General features: G+C 50.9%; 1 protein-coding gene across 4 annotated transcripts in view; it reads left to right on the top strand.

The window, feature by feature from the left end:
- ATP9B (ATPase phospholipid transporting 9B) overlaps positions 1–20,536 on the top strand; it is a 183,904-nt gene that overhangs the window by 135,036 nt on the left and 28,332 nt on the right. For all 4 annotated transcript variants that reach the window (XM_019643360.1, XM_019643362.1, XM_019643361.1 and 1 more), the window contains 2 exons: positions 9,704–9,816; positions 12,076–12,312. In XM_019643360.1, coding sequence (XP_019498905.1) covers positions 9,704–9,816; positions 12,076–12,312 — 350 coding nt within the window. The remainder of the gene's footprint in view (positions 1–9,703; positions 9,817–12,075; positions 12,313–20,536) is intronic.

Genomic DNA, 20,536 nt, shown 5'->3' with positions numbered 1-20,536 from the left:
GGTGCAGTGCAGGGAGGCAGTTGGAGGCAGTGCTGGGGTACAGTGGGGAGTGCAGTGCAGGGAGGCAGTGGGGGCGCAGTGCGGGGAGTGCAGTGCAGGGAAGCAGTTGGGGCAGTGGCAGGGTACAGTGGGGGGTGCAGTGCAGGGAGGCAGTTGGGGGTGCAGTGGCGGGGTACAGTGGGGGTGCAGTTCAGGAAGATAGCGGGAAGGGGCAGTGGGGGTGCAGTGCGGGGAGGCAGTTGGGGCGGTGGGGAGGGTACAGTGTGGGGGGGTGCATAACAGCATTGATTCATGTTTAGGATTTCTCAGACTCTGCTCTTGAAAACTGACACACAACTAATGCTCATCTTCTAATATACACAGTATAGCAGCATTAGCAAAACATTAAATTCTTAGATTTAAATGACATTTCTATATTTTGAATTTTCTACAGCCTTACAGTTGTTTGTTTTATTTAACTGTCTTTATTACACCTCTCTTAGTGGCTTCTTAAGAGCAAAAATTGCTTGTTTGTTCTAGACTGATACCTGTGAGCTGTTAGAGTTAATAATAAGATATATGAATTTGGTGTTTAAGCAATAACATTCTCCTAAAGACCCTCACTACAAACTATGCCACCCTAAGGTGTCGTGCCCAAAATTCTGTTTATCCTAATTTTGGTCTTTACTTTTTTTCATCTAAAAATTCTTGTCAATCCGTAACATACTAAATAAAAGACAAATTGAATCCAGCACTATAATGAAAGCCGTATCTAAGGGTTAAACTCTCCTTGGTTTATGATTTAAATTCCTAATTATTAGTGAACTACGACTAAAAGAATATTTGTACAACATGGGAAAGAAACTATGCCTCCAAGTGGCCATCAGTAGACGATGGACAAAGAAGAAGTGGTGCATACATACAATGGAGTGTCACTCAGCCATAAAAATAGTGAAACCTTACCATCTGTGACACATGGATGGACCTAGAGGGTATTGTGCTAAGTGAAACAGTGAGACAGAGAAAGACAAACACCATATGATCTCACTTATATGTGGAATCTAAATAACAGAATACACGAATAAACAAAACAGAAACAGACTCATAGACACAGAGAACAAATGGACGGTTGCCAGAGGGGAGGGGGGTTGGGGGGCTGGGTGGAAAGAGGAAGGGGTTCAGCAAAAGTTGGTAGTTACAGAATAGTCACGGGATGTAAAGTCCAGCATAGCGAATAGAGCCAATAATATTGTAATAACTGTGGTGTCAGACGGGGACTAAACTAATCAGGGGGATCGCCTCATAAGTTACCTGTATGTCTGACCACTACGCTGCACCTGAAACTAATATAGAATAACACTGAATGTCAACTGTAACTGAAAATAAGTAAATAAATAATATTTCTAAATGAAAAAAAAGTCTCAAATAAAATTCAGCATTTTTAATAAACTACTAGAAAAGTCCTCACTTGATGAGGAGGACGAAGGAGAAAACTACTAACAACGCTGTCATTTAACATCGTCACTCCAGCCACTGCAGTAAGATGAGAAACAGAAATGCGAGACACAGCCCAAGAAGCAGCAACACTTTCACATACAGTGACCCACCGGAAGTCGGCTGGTAAAACCCGTGATCCAGATTGAAGTGACCAGATACTCCCGCACATGTAGACCAGTCTGAAGAACAAGACCCGTTCCTGGTGGCCCGTGGCCCCATAAAACATGCCAGGACCTGATGACCAGGACAGGCAAGTGCGTACGGAGAAGGACCAGACAGATGCGAGACGCTGCCTCATGACAGCGACACGTGTTCAGCACAGCTCGGCCCAGTCCCGGCGTCGGGCCGCGTGGTTTTCCTCCAGCCTGTCCTTGGACCTTCAGGACTGGCTGGCAAGGCGATGCTCGTGAGTCACAGCAACTCGGAGATGACAGCGGGAGGCTCGGGCAGGTCGACTGAGGAAAGAAGGGCCTTCAGATTCTCCTCCCAGCTGCATCGAGCTAATGGGAAGAAAGTTTAAAGAATAAATCTAACTCCACCAGAAAGCACGCAGAAGTGCCAGCAGCGGGCCCAGAATTGGGCTTATTTCTGGGATTCATTTGAGGAGCAGTCGGAGCAAAGTGGACCCAGACTCGGAAGGGTCCTGAAGAGCCCCGGAGCTGAGTTAGGGCTGGCAGGTGTGCGGAGAGGCAGGCGTGGGGTCGTGGCTCCGTGGCGACATCACCACCCAGCTTATGAGGCCAGCAGCCCCCATCAATGGTAAGACTCACAGAAAGCAGGCGTCCGCGGGAGGAAGCAGAGAACCGGGGTGAACAAGAGGCTGCTCCCAGAGAAAACTAATTCAGTGAGCTTTGCAAAGAAACCCAAAAGAACCATCAGGAAAATTGCAGAATTATACGGAGCTCAGTTACACATATAACTCGGTGTCAGAGTCACACTGCATTTCCGTGTACCCTCAACAGCTGGGACACTTCATTGTAAAAGTGCCAGTGAGACTAGAATGGTACCAGGAAGAATGATGTCATTAAGAACAAACTGCAGCAGTGGATGTGGAGGGTGGGTCTCCTCCCAGAGGGCCCTCGGAGGAGGGTGTGTTGCTGTGACCGTCTTTCGGGGCCACGCTGGGTTAGCCTCAGTGTGCAGACCGGAGGGGGCGGGGGGCGACTGTCCTCATCTCAGCTCCGCCTGCAGGCCCCAGGGCCTCAGTCCCGCCCACGCTCCGACTCTGAAAACACACTTTACACACAGCTGGGTAGAGGCCGTGGACAGACCTGGGGCCGGGTCTTCATCCCTCACCAACATGTGACCTTGGGCACATCCCCTCAGCCTCTGCACAACACCATTGGCGTCGGCCGGGAAGGTTTTGTGGTGGCAGCAGGAGGGACTGCATGGCCAGGCACACACACAAGTATTACAAGTCCTGGTCGGATTCCAGGAACTCCACATGTGCCCTCCGTGCCCAGTGTCCCGGTAAGACGGGCACACATCTGGTGTTTCCTCGCACGCGTGTTATTCCAGGAACTTGAGTCATTGTGCTGTTTCTAGAATTTTCTACTCCTTACTGTGATCATATGAATAATTCAGCTCTCTGCTCCCCCCTTCAGGATGGAAGTCAGAAATTGGTCAGGTTTTAGCAGTCACCGTGGTGGCTTCTGTCACCATCCAGCAGAGGGTCTGACAGGCGGTGGTTGTTGGGTGGAGGTCTTGGTGTCAGAGGGAGGGGCCCGCGGTTTGCAGACATCTTCCAAGTGGCCTGAGTCCAGCTGAAGTGACTAAGGAAGAGCTGTGTCTGAGGAGCCCATGTTCTGACGTCACTGTCAGGTGGTCCCTCACAGGTCCATAAACTGGGCGCGTGCTCCCAGCAGCTTTTTGACGAGCCGCGTCCATCAGTGCCTCTGTCGCTGGCTGCAGCTGAATGGGAGCGGGGCAGAAGGCGACACCCTGTGATGCCTTCCCCCTTCCTTCTTGTGGACAAGAGAGCAGCGCAGTGTAATTAGTCTTGATTGGAGTGTGCATTTCCGGTAAGATCTGAAATTAATGATGTTGCTATAGTGACACATCTGTGGCCACCCGTGCGTGAAACATAAAGTAATTCATTCGACAAGAGGAGACATCTGTTCAGTGCCAGGATGCAGACGTACTGACACTGACCAGAAATACTAGACGTAATGTGATAAATGAGCAAATGATGCTGAAACCGGAGGACAGGCCATTTGTACTTAATCTGCTGGGAGAACTTCAATCTTCTCACTGTGGCCTTTGACAATGTCATTGTTTAAAGAACAATGCTGTGGAGAACTCATAAATTTTAAAACGGAACTCGGGTGCAGTATGTTAAAGCCGTACTTTTATTCCTTCGTTAGGGAGTTGTTGTCTACATGTAGAACAAAGCCATCACCGAAAACACCATCGAAAGGACAGGATGCACATTTTAATTGTAGCATCCGTTACCCAAAATGCTGTGTGGCTTGGACTTGAATCACATGTACGCTTCCCAGGACGGCGCCATCTGTGCTGGAAAGCGCTGTCGCCACACTGCACGAGATGATCTGCTCATCGGCACTGTCGCAGGTGGGGCGAGCAGTGGCAGCAGTGCCCTGCCCGCAAGGGCATGTGCCGGCACCTTCGGCTGGAACGCACGTGCCAGTCCTACTCTGTGCAGTCCTGCTGTGCAGCCTTCGGCCACTGTGCACATGGGTGCGAACACTGCAGTTAGGGTGGGGAGGCAGGTGCGCCGCTCACCAGGCAGCAGTTAGCGGGGCACACAGAGCTGGGGCTGTGGTCCCGGCGAAGCCCATGAGCTGCAGCCCATGAGCTGCAGTGTCACTGGAAGGACCGTGCGCTCAGCTGGGTGAGTCAGTCAGCCCCTCGGAAGCCATTTTCCCCTCACTGTGAGGTCTGCATGCCTTTGTGTTTGTACAGAGCCGTGGACCCTGTGAGACCGCTGGCTGGGCTGGAACCTGCACAGGAGTTGCGTGCCTGGCCCTGGGGGCCTGGCCCTGGGGGCTGCGGCGGCCGACCTCTGCTTCTCCACGCAGGCCTCTCGCTGGCCTTGCGCTGCCGTGGGCCAGGTCGTCGTCCAGGAACATTTGGTCAGAGCTTTGTGTCTGCTGCCCCGCTGATGTCTGCTCTGTGTGGCTGTGACTCACACCTGTCACCAACCTGAGAAGGACGCCTGCATGACTTTTCCTTAGAAATTAATGTCCTCGTTGCCGGCTTTGCTCATTGTAGTAAAAAAAACCTGCTTTATTAAAGAGCTACGGCTTTTTTTTTTTTTCCTTCAGGAATCACAAACAAACCTTTTATCAAAATACCTCTTTTGTCCGTGGAGCCGCCATCATAACCAGGTGACGGGCACTCAGACCTGGTGGTTCTCTGGACCTCTGCCTGCCTCAGATAGTCCCGCCTCTTTGCCAAGTTTTAAACTTGGGACAAATTAATTTCTGCTATATTCGAATGACAAAAACCATAAAAACTATCAATTGGTTGAAATCATGAAGCTCATTTAAGATAGATTTGGAAAAAAGTCTGCATTACTGACTCTTAGTAAACGGTTTGGTCTTCACATTATGTGCTGTGCAGGATGGGATAGAAAGTCTGAAACCAGCACTGACCTTTCTGGAGTCAGCTATGAAATAAAAATATCCTTGACATTTTAAAAGTGTTTTCAGGATTCACCTTAAAAATGTTAATGTATGTGCCACCCACCTGAAGGAATGTCTTCATAAATACTTCAGTTTCTTAACCCAACAAGATATGAGTATTTATTCAAGTGGCAAAATAACAGAAACAATTATTTCATTGTTCATTCGATGGGAATGCTAGTCATTTATTTGAATATATCAGTTTTAATCTGCTTAAAACATGATTAGCAACTTAGAAATTGTGGAAGATGCAGCAGTGACCGTCGCACTGTGTTTGATTCACGTGGCAGACCATCAGAACGTTCAGCATCCGGCGCGACTGCCGTGCGTCCTTCCTGCAGTCTAAGCTTCGAATGTTTTCACCACACTACACAGCCATCTGGACACACCAGCCGCCTTCCCGTTTGACCCCGTCCCCCAGCCAGCCGTCGGTAAACCCTAATCTACTTCCTGCTGCAGTGGATTTTCCTGTTCCGGACTTCTTACACACATAGAACCGTCCCTTAGGTGGCCTTCAATGACTGGCTTCTTCTGTTCAGCGTGATGTTTTCAAGGTTCATTCACAGTGTAGCAACTGTCAGTGCTTCACTCCTTTTCAAGGCTGAGTGATATTCCATTGTGGATACACCACATTTTGTTACCATTTATCAGTTGATAGACATTAGAGTTGTTTCTGGGTTTTGCCTATTCTGAGTAATGCTGCTGTGAACATTCAAGGTTCTCACCAAGGCAATTACACAAGGAAAAGAAAAGAAAAAGGCGCCCATATTGTAAAGGAGAGTAAAACCGCTTGTGTGTAGCATGGTCTTTATATAGAAAGTCCTAGAGAATCTTCTAAATATCTATTAGAACCAATAAGTGAGTTTAGTAAGGTTTTAAGATAGAAGATCAATATACCAAATGAATTGTGTTTCTATATACCAGCAATGAACAAAAATAGAATTAAGTAAACAATTCCATTTACAATGGCATCAAAAATACAGTCAGTAGTTCATAGTGTTAAGATGCAACAGGGGCCAGCCGAGTGGCGCGATGGTTAAGAACTGGCTTGGGACGCCAGAGGGCCCCGGTTCGGATCCCTCATATGAGGGCCAGTGACACTGCCCTCCACAGCTAAGATGCTGAACAACAGCTCGACCTGGAGCTGGGCAGCTGTGAGTCGCTGGCGATGGCGTAGGCTGCAGCCCCTGCTGCAGTGGGTTGCCATGGGCTACTGTGTGTAGCCAGCAGCCAGCATGAGCGGCCAGCAGCCGCCGTGAACAGCTGTCCAGAAGCCGGCGACTGATCTGCCTCACCCGGGAAGAGCGCAGTGATGGTGCCAACTTGGGCCAGTGAAGCAACATCCTCCACAACTAGACTGAAGAACAAAAGGACAGCAACTTGTCTGTTCCCCTTCCCCCAATTCCCCAGCGCTGTTCCCATCCCCCCAATTCCCCAATAAAAATCTTAAAAAAAAAAAAAAAAAAGATGCAACAGTATTCCCCAAACTCTGCCCAGTCCCGTTCACAGCTCCAGCTGCCTCCTTGCGGAAACGGGCGAGCTGGTTCTGCAGTTCTTATGGATTGTGAGGGACCCTTCCAGTACCTTCTTGGGAAAAGAGCCGAGCTGCAGGACTCACACGTCTTCCTTTCAAAACATACAGCAAAGCTACAGTAGTTAAGGCACCGTGTTTCTGGCCTAAGGACAGATGTGGCATCAAGGAGTGGGACCGAGGGCCCAGAAACAAATCCTACGTTGTGGGCAGTTTTGACAAGGGCGCCAAGACCTTCAGTGGGGAAGGAACAGTCTTTCCAACAAGTGGTGCTGGGAACCCCACATCCACATGCAGAACGCACCTGGACCCCCGCCTCCCACCATCACAGAGATCAGCTCAGGTGGATCGAGCACCTAAACGCAAGCGTTCAAACGGTCCTCTCTTTAAATTGCTCCGTTTTCAGAAGCTGTTGTAAGTTCATTTCCTGTTTCATTCTCCCCAGCTCAAGCACCTGAGCAGAGGCCTTGTGGGCGTCTACCTAAATACAGAGCCTTATAAACATAACCCCAGAGGAGAGAGAGAAAGCTCAAACCTGGGCTTCGGGCATCTGTTACAGTAGCTCAAACTAAACGTGGAATTGCGTCAATGCATTCAGGACTTGGGCATCTGCTTGTATGTACCTTTGATAACCATCTGGGATTTTTGCGCACCGTAGGATTACCCCAGGGCTCCCTGCCGATGGTAGCCAAAAGCAAAGTGTAATAGCACGTTGGAGTTGGGGTCTCGGGGTGGCCCGCTGAGGTGACGATGTGCATACAGCCCCCACAGCCTCTGACCACTGTCTGGAGGTGGGCTCCGAATGGAGCAGTTGTCAGGTGCGCCTCTGGCTGCGGGGAGTCTCTGTGGACCCCAGGATTTACCACATTTAGGAACGCCGAGTTTTCCGTCCTCTGTCATCTCTGGGGAAAGATGCTCCAAAGTAAATACCTGTCGTCTGACTCCAGTATGGGACACTTCCAGCCCAGACGTGAGGTCCTGACAGGAGAGCCCCGCTCACAACGTGGCCTCTGGAACCCGCGTCTTCAGCCTCTGTCCAGCCGCTCTTCACAGTGAGCCCTGAGACCAGCCACAGTGGGGTCGCCAGCAGCGCGTCAGCCTGCGGCCAGTGGACCACCGGCTTTCACCCACCAGCTACAGGGCAGGGAGGAGAAAGCAGAGTCGGGAGCAGGGAGGCCGCCCCTGGAGCCACATCCAGACAAACTGAAAGCACGACATCTCGAGACGCCTGGAAATTCTAACCCTGCCCTGTGACGGCTGTTCACTTCCGTGGGTCACTTGCGGTTGCGTTTATTTGTATGAATCACACTGCTTGCAGGTGAGTAAAATGGCACGTCTCACTGGTTCCAGCAGCTGCATGGCAGGCAGTGGCTGGGGTCACACGGGGGACCAGGCCCAAGGACCTTGCTGAAGGCGCCTTGTAGCGCCGCTCCCGCCACTGTCCTACCGCTTGTGCACCATTTCCCTTAGGGAGCACGAGGGCGTGGGAAAGAAAACGCACCCCGCCCTCCAGGGCCTCGCGTTTGATCTTCCTCACATTTGTCATTGAGTTTCTTGCAGATTTTGTTTTGCCCCGGCTGTAGGTATGCATTTGTGTGCATGTACACGTGTGCATATGAGCACACATGTGCGCACACACGCCTTCATGCACACATGCACACACACACACAGCAAGAATGATGCCCACGGGCCATTGCGGGTTTCCAGGGGACATTTCCACACATTAAATGCTATTATTTCCAGGAAAGTGGGACTTGTGACAACAGTAAGACCTCCAAAATCAACATCCTCCTCCTGTCCAGGTCAACTCGCTTACTAATGCAGGACGTCGTGTGTGCCAAGGCAAACAGCAGGGTTTTGTGGGTGTTTGTCGCCGTGTGAGAAGTCCAACCTTCACTGTAACTGACTGGCTGTGGGATGGTCCCTGCTCATGCAGACGACGCCGTCAGCGTCCGCGGACCATCCTCCTCTGCTCTGAAATGAGCAGAAAAGCCAGGAAGGCTGCCTCGCATGCGACATGTCCCATCCCAGCACCTGATGTGCACATGCACACAGTGTGTCAGCTTCTGCGTCCGCTTTCCTTCCGTGACAACGGCTCAGCAAGAGTTACATGCACAAGCGTGTGTGTGTTTCCGTAGTGAATGACATGCACGAAGTGTTCAGGTTCTCCTTGCAGAGTCATAAGTGTGCGGCACGGGGAATTCCTGTGCCACCTTTCATGAAATTCACAAGGTTTCTGAAATTCGCAGTGTCACCCGACTACCTGTCTCCATGACGTCACTTCACTGCATTTGGGTGTATGTCTTTCTGATAGGAAGCTGAAACTGTTAATCTCATAAAATTGACCTGTCATGCACCGCCCTGAAACTGCCTTCCTTACTTGCCAAGAGAGAAGTGCTAACTCGTGCCCAAGGTCACCTTCGCCTTTGGTCCCGGCTGACTGGCAGTCCCATGGAGTGACCGCTTGACCACGGCTAGCACTCCTTGTCAGTGGAGGGGCCAGCATGATGCAAGCACCTGTGGTCACAGGTCACTCAGCCAAAGAGAAAACCCCTTCCCTTTCGCCCGCCTCCGCTCGTCCCACTGATGCGAACGGATGCTAAGGGTTAAATGCATCTGGTTTTGTTCAATGGAAATACTTAATTTTTCAAAGTAGGTTCTTTAAAACTGATAGACACTAACTTGGGTCTAGTTGATGTCTTGCTCGGGCAGTTGTGTAATGTACTCGCAGAGCTAGTTACTCAGTTTTGCGGTTTGATGCCTGTCTCTTTCCAAATGGGCAAAAATTGCATTGATACCAGATAATAGATCTGACCTGAAAGGCATGTAACTGGAACCCTTCACATTATCGAAAGTTATTAGAAAGGGAACTTGACATGCTCGGCAGGAAACTTCCTGTCCTCAGTAGGAAAGTGAAGAGTGGCAGGTGACATTTCCAGAGACTGTATCCTAGGATGGAACGGCGACCGTCCTGCCCGTGGGCGAGAACCACGGAATGCGAAGCGGTGGCCTTGGTGAGCTGCCTGCCTCACTGTTGTCACTTCCTTCGTAGGGACCCTCACGCAGAATGAAATGGTATTCAAGCGGCTGCACCTGGGCACTGTGTCCTACGGGACGGACACGATGGACGAAATCCAGAGCCACGTCAGGGACTCCTGCTCACAGGTGAGCCGCCGCCGCCGCGACCCGCCCTGGGCTGCTCCCCACAGCCCGCTGCCCACGGACGGTCCCCCAGGTGCCAAACAGGCGGGGGTGCTGCAGGCCCTCGGGCACTCTGACCACATGTCAGTTCTCTTAGTGAATTGTTGGCACAACTCAGTAAACAGTACGTATTTTACAAATACAAAGGAGAATGCTGCTCGTCTGTTTCTTAACCTCTGTTTTTCTCCATAATTAATAAGACTTCCTCGTATATCCTTTTGTGTTTTCCCCTTTCCAATAAACGAAGTAGAGAGCATAGCACTAGGAGCCAGGCATGCCTGTCCCCCACTTCAGCGGTTCCCGCGGGTGCCCGTTCCATTCTCCTCCACCAACGGCTGTGGAGTGACACACACGCATCACGTTGTCTCGTCTGTACGTATTAGTCTGCATCTCCAGCAGCTAAGGACTCTTCTGACACGACCTAAACCTTGTCTTTTTCACGGGGGCCTCCCAGGAGCTGCCTGAGGCTGTAAGAACGGGAACTGTTCGCTGTCACAGGAGGACGAGGTGGTCACAGCGGGCGACTCAGATGCAGGGGCTGCAGGCTGTGATTCTGCCGTTGGTTTCCAGCTCCGCTTTGTGCAGACGGGACGAGTTACTCTCGCCCTTGGCTGCTTCCCTCGCACGCTGACAAAGCTCAGCGTGGTTGCCGGCCCCGGACTCGGGCTTCTGGAGCTGCCTCCTCTCCTGTAACATTTACCCATCTGGCATGAGATCTGTCAAATGGAAAGGTCTTACACGTGCCGTTATTTATTACACATAATGTTTACACACACACTTAATCCAAGCACTTTACTAATTCGGTATCATTTGTTTCAATACAAGTATTTTGTAACCTAAAACCTTTAGTAAAGGAAGACCTCCCTCTCCTAGTAATCTGTGTCTGGATTGAGGTGATGCCAGGTGACATCTGGTTTTAAAGAATTAGCTTATATCACCCGTGAATATGATTTTAATAGCTCCAAATAAGTGATTTTAGTAGAAAAAAACAAAAGCAGAAAAGATGAATCATTATATAAAGACAGCAGATATTTAACATTTATTCCCATCTAGGAGGATTTTAAAAGATTTTTTTACTAAAAGCCACCTGTTGGTTACCTGGTTAGACAGAACCTTTTATGTGACCTTGACTGTTTTCCTAACAGCGGTCCGCCAGGTCGTAACATGACTGTAACTCACACAGAGCTCTTGTGGCCCGATTATATTTCTCACCGGAAGCATTTGGTGATAGACGGCTTAATCTTTTACGGAATTTGGTGTGAAATTCAGTGACACAGGGACACAGCCACTGGCGAGCACGGGGTAACCCTGCAGGCGTCGGTCGGCGGGGCGGGCAGGACGCAGACGTGGGGTCTGAAGCGCTGGTTGCCGGGCGCCCCCAAGACCTTCACTGGACGAGGGCACTGCAACTGGATGGCGGAGTGGCCGGGCTGTAGCGCCTCACACACAGCCCCCCCATACCCACCCCCGTCTAAAAGCCACAGGCGTGGTTTCTAGGGACGATTGTCATGAGTGACTTAAGAAACATTTGACCATCCTGCTTGGGTCAGGGGAGTGTCCCCTCTGCATCCCCCGAGTAGGAGGTAGAAAGCCACCGCTTGGCTGGCGCAGTGAAGCCCCTGAACGCAGCTGAGTGTGACAAGGGACAGGCGGACATCAGTGCTCAGTGGCTCGTTGCTTCGAGAACGGGATTTTGAAGTGCGATATGGGGCCCTCCTCCCCACAGGCGCAGTGACCTCGTATTCAGTTATTAGGATCTGCATACCTGCACGCTGACTTCACCAGCTGGCGAGCTGGGCTCACTGCGGTGTGAGGGGCGGTTTGGACCGTTTTCTGTAGCACTATTTAAAGAAAAGTGAAAGCATTTGTGGGCATCCTATAGCGTTTTGTTCTGTTCTTTTAACTTACTGTTTTTAGAAGTAGGGAATGAACAGGAACTAAGGACTTAGCAAATTAAAGCCACAGCTTAAGTGAATCTAGTAAAAGGAAGTTGTTGCATTTTAAGTATTCTGGCGAATCTTTTGGTAAACTCGACAACTGGGAAATAGCAAAGCACTTTGCAGTGCTGGGACCAGAAAACTTATCCTACCAACAGATATTATGCAGGAGACAGAACCAACTCAAGCCGCTTTTCTTACTCCTAATCAGTTCATAAAACTAATTGTGTTATTCCAGCATCAGCCATGCTTTATCGTTAATTTTGTGGTATTCTGTTTTTTGCAGCTGCATTCTCAAGCCACCAGTTCAACCCCACCCAGAAAAGCCCAATCTTCAGCTCCCAAAGTGAGAAAGAGCGTCAGCAGTCGAGTCCACGAAGCAGTGAAGGCCATCGCGCTGTGCCACAACGTGACCCCCGTGTACGAGCCTCGGGCCGGCGGAACCGGGGACACTGAGCACGCGGAGGTGGACCAAGACTTCAGCGACGAGAACCGCACCTACCAGGCCGCCAGCCCCGACGAGGTCAGTCGGGTCTCTCCTCAGAGCACAGAGCTGTCATCTGTGGTTCCGGGAGTCCGTTTCGGGGGCTGCGGGGGGGCTTTATTCGAGTTTTAAACTCACACGTTAGCCGTAGGCCGGCAAAGCTCAGGGAAGTGCGGCCGTTCGCGTCTGTGCGTTTGGTCCTACTGTGTCCACACATCTCAGAACTCCTTACAGGAAAAAACAGTAAAGTCAGTTTTCCTGAGTTCACAAACTGACTTGTGCCCAAGTCAGATTTTAACCAGGCTGTTACAACAGTCTGCCTCGTTCAGTTTTTTCTTAATCTCCAAATGAATTATCAGGTTTGCCTATTAAACTTCCAAGTTTTTGGTTTTTTGCCAGGATTTAAATATAGTATATCTATTCCAAAAGAGAATTGAGATGTAAATAATTTTTTAAACCTATAGGAAACTGAAATGGTAAATTCTTAAATATGGTAATTAGTCATTTCTAACTTTACATCATTCTTTGATTTTTAGGTTGATAAAATCCATTTTTAAACTAATTTGCCCAGTTCCTGTACAGTCTTAGTATATTTTGCATGCAGTTTTCTCAGACATTCTTTGCGCTCAGTCTGCTCCGGGCCGTCCGGTGAAGTAGTGACACCAGCCGTGGAAGCAGTGGAAGCCGACAGCCTTCTTCACCTCCGGTGTAAAACGGGCTCATAGAAAGAAATAACGTCCCCTACCCCAAAAAACAGGACCTTCAAATGTGAAGGAAGGTCTGACCTGGTGTGTGAAAGAGGAGGCTGGTGATTCTCATTAACACATTTATTTAAATGAGAAAAGTCCTTTTGCTATAATAGCATCTCGGTCAAGAAACTAGGTGCCACCCCACCATGGGGTGACACGGTCACAAAGACAGGCGGTCACACATGCTGGCAGGGATGGGGAGACTGGATGCCCCGATGTTGCCATTAAGAACGACAGGTGATGAAGGGAGTGGCACACGGGGTGCTGCTGTGACGTGTGGCCCACTGCCTGGAGCATTCGCAACCGCACCCCTAGTTTGCAAATAGAACGCCGTGACTTCAAACGTTAGCAAAGGCGTCGTCCGAGGATGACCAGAGCTGGTGTGCGACGCAAGCCCGCGTGCCGGGGCCGGCCACCGCGCCTGCCCAGGGCAGGGTCTCGTGTCTCAGGCCAACTTCCAGAAGCAGAAAAGCCGGCTTTTCTCCCTGGATGTTGGTTGTGACATGGTCCTGCCAGGTCTCCTCCCCAGAGGCCCCTCGTGTCCTGAGTGGGACGCCTGGGGGGCAGGCATGGGCACACGGGCCGCTGGCCCTTGTCTGTCTCGCATCAGCGGGCTGGCAGTTTCGTCTTGTTTCTCCTTCTCTGTATATGTCTTTCTCTGGACACGCTCAGTTCCACCATCACTGACCGTTCGGTGGGCCTGGCGTGGTGGGTGTTCTCCAGTCTGAAAATCCAGTAAGTGGTGCCCACAGCTGGAACCACTGCATCTTGTCAACCTTTCCTTGTGACATACTTCCAGGATGTAAGACAACGCTACACATGACAAGGGAGGGCGGTGCCAAGAGAGCATGCCCCCTCTTCTGCACAGTTGGCTAAGTTTCGGAGGTGGGTGTGCTCAGATGTCCCTCCTCTAGTCGCCAAAGGGACCTGAAGTGCCTGTGACCTCGTTACGATGACGGGCGGGGAGAACCCTACACATGCCAGCAGGTCTGTGGCGTCTTTCAGAGCTCCACGCCTCCACTGCATTTTTTGAAACCCAAATTTATTTTTGAAACTTTAGTTACATAGGCATTTCCTTTTTTTTGTTTAGTTAAGAAATTATCATACTAACCAAAATAAACCGATTTGGAAACTACTGCGATATGTCATTGGTCATGTGAGAGCTGAAAGTTAGTGCAAAAATAGCCAAAAAGGTGAAAGTTGGTTTCGGGAACGTGGAAACCTGAGAACACTCCCACTCACGCGTTCTTCCCCCCGGAACGCAGCACGTGGGTACCCCGGTACCCCTTTCCCTGTCGCCGCCAAGCCCGCTGCCCTCCTGTCGTCCCTGCGGCTGCAGCACCCCGCCACGGCTGTCACATGCCCACACCCCGCGCTTCCCGCCCCTTCCAGCCACAGAGGGTCGGTCTTGAGGCCTCGCCAGGTGCAGCCTTGCGGCCTGAGGTGGCTGCACCAGCCCTCCGCCGTCGGTCCCACTGGCCACGCGTGTGAGGCAGGCCAGCCAGCCTGGGGACTGTGCTCACGAGGCCACCGCAGGCTCAGGAACCCACAGAGGCCCCATCTCACGCCCCTCCGCTTAGTACCACGAGCCCCGTCATCAGTGATGCCCAGCGTGACCCATCCGAGCGGGTCCCACAGAGCCCGATCCCTGCCTGCAGCCCCTGCCCAGCTCTGTCAATGGGAACACGTTTCGATACACAAGCACCTGACCGCGCACGTCGGGATTGGGCACACCTCCTACAGCTCGGGGAAACGGCACTGCTCCCTATTTGAAATTTGCATAGTAACCTCACGACTTCAATAATCAGTTTTATTCGACCACAAGAGTGAGAAAAGCTGAAGGAAAGGGAGCTCTCGAAGCCTGCTCCCCTTCGCCTGCCGCCGTCTCCCAGCCCTCCTGCATGTCCCCTTGGCGCTGTGGGCCACGGCCCTGGGTCACTGTGGGAGCGTCACATTCCTGCTCTCCATTCTGTCAAGGTCGCATGTGACACTCGTCTCACTCGTAGGTGCTTGTCTGCCTCAGCTGGCCAGTGGACCTCAGGCGAGAGCGGGGAGGGGACCGAAGCTGTGCCTCAGGAGGGTGCGCCTCGACCCCACGTCCCTGAGGCTCGGGCGGGAGCTGGATACTGTCACCGAGCCAGGCTCTGTGACAGGTGTGTTTGCCTTTCGGGGATGTCTTGAAATGGCGATGCAACACTTTTATGCTTGTGATGCCACTCGGGAGCTGTGAAAACTGGAGGAGCTGCTGTGCTGTCGGGTGTGGAGGTGCCCAGAGCAGAGCAGTCATCGTGCGGGGGTCAGGCAGGTGTGCGGCCCAGCTCGGCACCGCTCCCAGCATGCACTCGCCAGGCCTCAAGCCCGCGCCTCGCATGAGCCCCACGGTTACATGCACAGGCTCTGTGGGGCGGTAACCGGGGAGCTCTCTCATGGCCATACGCACTGTGCCTTGCAGCCATGTACATGTGCATGTGTGTATCATTTGTTTGTATTGGTCATAGCAAACCCAGGAGAAAATGCAGAGTTCAGCCAGCACACGCACGTGTGGGATCGAACGCCAGTCAGATGAATAGTTCCGGTTTATAAGATCTGTGAGCCGCCGTCGGAGCTTTCCAGCACAGGCGTTAAGACAAATAGAGGCGACTGGTCACTGCCCTTTGAAAGGAAATGGGCCACATTCTTTTTCTTACAAAGAAAGAGTTGAACACACTTTTTTATGATAGAGCGTTCTAGAAATTCTCAGATTTTTCATATTATTGTCTCCCAATCCTGAGCTTGGGAAACAGACCACAGGTATGTCACAAGGAAAATTTTATTTGAAGTTTTAAAAATACTTTATTCCATATTTACCTTATTACTTGCCAAAAACAAATACAAATTTTGTTGAAAATACATGGGATTTACCTTTAGGTTTTTGTATGTCATAACACTTTTTAAGTCTTAAATTAGGAATTCACAATAGGCCAGGATTTCCTTGATTCAAAGATTACTAGAGCTAGATAGAAACTGCTAATCTTATATTTAAATTTGTACTTGTTTATAATTCCTTCCTACTTTGGAAATTGGACAGTGATTAAAAGTAGCAGAACATAGGGCCAGCCGAGTGGCTCAGTTGGTTAAGAGCTCGCTCAAGAGTTTGAGCTCTGAGCAACAGCGGTTCGAGTCCAGCCCGAGCTGAGCAGCCGCTGAGCTGCCAACAGGTAGCAGGATGGCTCAGCTAAAAAAAAAAAAAAAAGTAGCAGAACATTAAATAACCTTTAGGAAATTCCTAACACACATTTGAGACTGAAAATTAAAATCATAATTTTTAAAGAGCTGTATTGATGCAGCGTTTGCAGAGCCCGGAAGCCCAGGGAGAATCGTGTCAGTGGCTCTCTGTTTAGCCCATTGAACATGGCTACATCGGGCTGGCGAGTGATGGCACTGTATCCCGGTGACCAATACTCCGTTTTAAAAGGATTTTTATGGAATAAGTGCTGATGACTTTGCATCCTGGAGCTTGACTCAGGGAAGTGGTCCCACTGATGTTTCCTGTTTGACCTCAGGTTTGACCTGTCACAACATGTCTGGTTAATAAGCAGCGTTATCATCTGGGACACTTCACTGGAGTCTCACTCCGTGTCAGCACGGAGCCCATGGAACCCGCTGATGTGTGGCTGTTGCGTTACATCAGTCTTTAGAGAGTCGAGCCCACGTATGCCCTGGTCGTTGATTCTTATGATAAGTGATCAGCAGTTCCTTTCTGTAAGGGCGGGAAGTCCTGCTCACCTGTCGCTGTGTCTCTATAGCCTCACATAGCGGACTGCAGCTTAGCAGACACTCACGCTCCCTGGAAATTCCTGGGCACAGCTCAAATCCAGCCCTCTTCAGACGTGTGTCCGGTGGGTGTGGGACGTTGACACTGAGCTGATGTTGCAGACAGTCCTCCTAGTGGGTGTGAACTGCGTGGGCAGAGCTGCAGAGGGCCAAGGTCGTAGCGCCAGTGATAAAGGCACAGGGTAACTTGAACCCCGGAGCCCTCCGACCTCTTCTGGTCCAGGAGGACTTGGCTGGCCATGAGTCCCTGTGACTTCCACTCACGTAGGGAAGCTTCACCTTTAAATAGCATCTCCAGGGGTAGATGTCATCTCCTGTGCAAGAATCGGCCGAAATCAATGACACACAAGCAGAGTATTTGGACCTAGAAGAACGCGGTCCTTGGTGGCCATGCTCCTGGATTGCGGAAGCAAGCTCTGATGCACGCCATGCTGTTCCGTCAGCTGGTGCGGCGGGCAGAGCCCTGTCGGTGACGCCAGCTCTCCCCTGTGACAGAGAGCGGACGGGGCAGCCTGCCATGCCTATTGATGGGCAGCCTGCCATGCCTATTGATGGGCAGCTTTTCCAGGCGATCAGATTGCATTGTATGTTCATAATTCCATTAAATTATAACAATGAATGTAATACTGCAATTGAAAATGAAGACATCAATGATCAATTCTCATTGATAAAGTGCGTGGTAAAGATGTGCCCTGGAGTGTAGCTGGCGGCTGTGTGTATGTAATTGCCAGTGTGACAAAGGACATTTCTCCCAAGCTTTTACGGAATGATAGCACAGAAATTTCCGAATGCTGGAATTGTAGACAAAACTTAGTAATAAAACCTTGCTCCATATTATGTTTCCTCTCATAACATGACTGGGAACCACTTTCCACACTGGTTACTTAGCGTGGAGAAGCGTGAATGTGTAAGTAAATTGCCTACGACAAGGATTACCAGACAGTTTTATACGTCAGTTGCTTTGGGCCACAGATAAATCCCATACGATAAAAGCTTTTCTGGAACAACGAAAAACATTCAGAGCCTTCTCAATCATTATATGAAACCAACTTAATCCTAAATTCAAAATCTGACCAAGAACACCAATATACACACAATAAAAAGGAAATGTACAGATGAATCTTAAGAGCAGAGAAAAAGAAACCCTAAAACATGACGCCACCAGATCAGACTTGGAGTATATCGAAAAACCACGACCACGCAGCATTTATCCTAGGAACAGAAGAACAGTTCAGTGTTAGCAAATATATATCAATATGTCTTTAGCCTATAAGTTGGAACTCACATGGTAACCTTATTTCCGTTAGAGACTTTTAAAGGGCATTTAAGTTAAAATTCAGTACCTATTCCTGATCAAAAACTAGCTCCTCAAAATCCAATAATGGTAAGTTCAAAATAGGAAAGCACTTTATTAACACGATTCGTGACCCTGGGCTTACATCGCTGTTCACCATTGTGCCCAATACGCCCTACGGCCATTCCTTCGTGAGCGTCTCGCCCAGTCACTAACCCGGCAGCACAGCAGCGGGGACGCCAACATGTCACTACTGCTGCGACAGACCACCCAGAGCCAGGGTGGCCAGCGTCATCTTAGCCCCGCCTGGTGTGGGCCGGGGGTCTGGCAGGGTTCCCCAGCCCTGGAGTCACCTGCACTCACGTGTCCCATACTGTCACTCCTCAGGGACTGGCAGTGTCACGGGACAGTACGTAAAGGAGGCAGCTGTGCAGACGCCACCTGTGGGCAGGACAGTCGGCCATAGTCAGCGTGGGCCTCCGCCACGTGGCTGTCACGCTGTCTGCTGTTGGTCAGCCTGCGCTCTTGTACCGGAACCCCCAAATGGGTGAACTCTGCAGCCCCTTAGTCGTGGCTGTTGCGGGAAGAGCTCCCTTTCTCTTCAGTTCTGTGTGTGGCTTGCCTCCCGGTCACCCCAATTCAGTCCCTGGGATCCTTTCTAGACTGTCTTTAATTATTTTTAAAAAGCAATGAAAAATCCCAAATCCCGTTAAAAGGTTAGTTTCCTTTACTCTTTGCCCAAGACAGTGCCAAGTCACACGTGGGTGTCACCCACTCAGCTTTTCCTTCTCTGCGGGGCGGGCGGGGGCTTCTCGGTTCTGAGCTGGCCTTGGGGGGGCTCCAACTGGAGAGCCTGCTGCACTGGACAGACACATGTCCTGGGGCTCGCTTCAGACGCCAGCTGCATGTTTGGGGCCCTCGGCACTCTGCTCAGGCTGTACTCTTGGCTGTGACCCCAAAGGGTCAGATTAAACTCAACCAGAGGAGAGCTGCCCAGGCCAGGGGCCCAGAGAGACCTGGCATGAGCTGCCCACCACCCTCCTCCCGGGGGTTGTCCGCACAGCGCTTACCTCTGCCAGCAACGGCGTGACAACTTCTGTGACAGTGTGCACAGCGGACTCTCCACCCAGGAAGGCCCCCTTCCCCGAGCCCTGGTGCTCAGGGTTTTTATTGGGGTGGACATGGTTGGCACCCCACGTGGCTGACCCGCATCTCCAGCCCTTGCAGGCACTGCGAGCCCCAACGCCCCTCCCTAAATCACATAGTTTGTGTGGACAGTCAGTGTGGCCCCACATTCCCACGGCTCGGAGGTCACCTCCCCGAGGAGAGAGCAAAGCCAGTCAGGCAGCCGCCCCCATGGAGGGCAGTGTCTCGACCTCGCGTTCCTCCCGTGGGCAGAGGCGAGGAGTCATAGCACGCTGTCCTGACTCTGACCCCATGAAGGCATCTTCTGTGGGCAGGCGTACAGTGGCCTCTAACAAAACATGAAAATCACAAGCAAAGAATTTCTAGATTTGACAAACATTAAATGTGTGGCTATCTCTGATTTATCTTCTGGAACAGGAGCATAGAGCTGTTAGAAAGGTCACAATATCCACAGCAGCAGAAGTTGGGTCATTTCATTTGTTTCCACAAGAAGGGAGAAGCCCGGGTTTGTGTGGGCAGTGGGAGCGTTAGGGTGGTGCCGGTGACAGGCCGGGTGGGTCCTCAAACAGCGTTCTCCCACGTGGGGCAGAGCTACAGCTCTGCGGTGTGGTCTGGCCAGCCCAAGTGCAGCAGAAATGCAGGCTTTCGGTTTATTCTTGTGTCACGTGTGTCTGTCTTTAAATTCAGTGTTCCAGCCTGAGCACATTTTCGAATTTGACCAGGGGTTCTAGGCGCCAAGCAGGTATCACCTGTTCCCAGGACACCTCTTGTCTTTCAGTCCACACAGACTCAGAGGGCCAAGGTTAAAGCAGAAAGGCTCAAGGTGAGACCTTTCCCACAGTGTGATTCTTCCCGCACTGACCACTGGGCTGTGCTGAGACTGGAACCCGGTTCCCCCACTTCCCCTCTGTGCGGGCTGACCAGTGAGCGTGGACCCCCAGGCAGACGTCAGAGTGTAGCTCCTGGCCACAGGACAGCAGCCCTGATCAGCTAAATCTTACTAGTTGGCCGTCTAATATGTAACGCTTTGCTGTCCTAAATTTAAAAATCAGCTAACTGTGATTTTATTAATTTAAATGAGATTCGTATTTTTAAGTGGCAAGTTGGGACTGGGAGAAACGTGCGCACTGCACAGCGCTATTCCTACCTCAGGAAGCAGACTTCCTAAACTGTCCAGTGACGGGTGGCCGGGTAGACGTGGGCAGCGAGGCTGTCCAGGAGACTGGCCGCCGGGGCCACAGGGAAGGAAGGCAGTGGGTGA

This window comes from Hipposideros armiger, unplaced genomic scaffold (genome assembly GCF_001890085.2).
Source record: "Hipposideros armiger isolate ML-2016 unplaced genomic scaffold, ASM189008v1 scaffold_77, whole genome shotgun sequence".
In the NCBI taxonomy this organism is placed as follows: Eukaryota; Metazoa; Chordata; class Mammalia; order Chiroptera; family Hipposideridae; genus Hipposideros; species Hipposideros armiger.
Note: the sequence above shows the minus strand (reverse complement) of the source record. Positions and strands in the feature narration are given on the sequence as shown.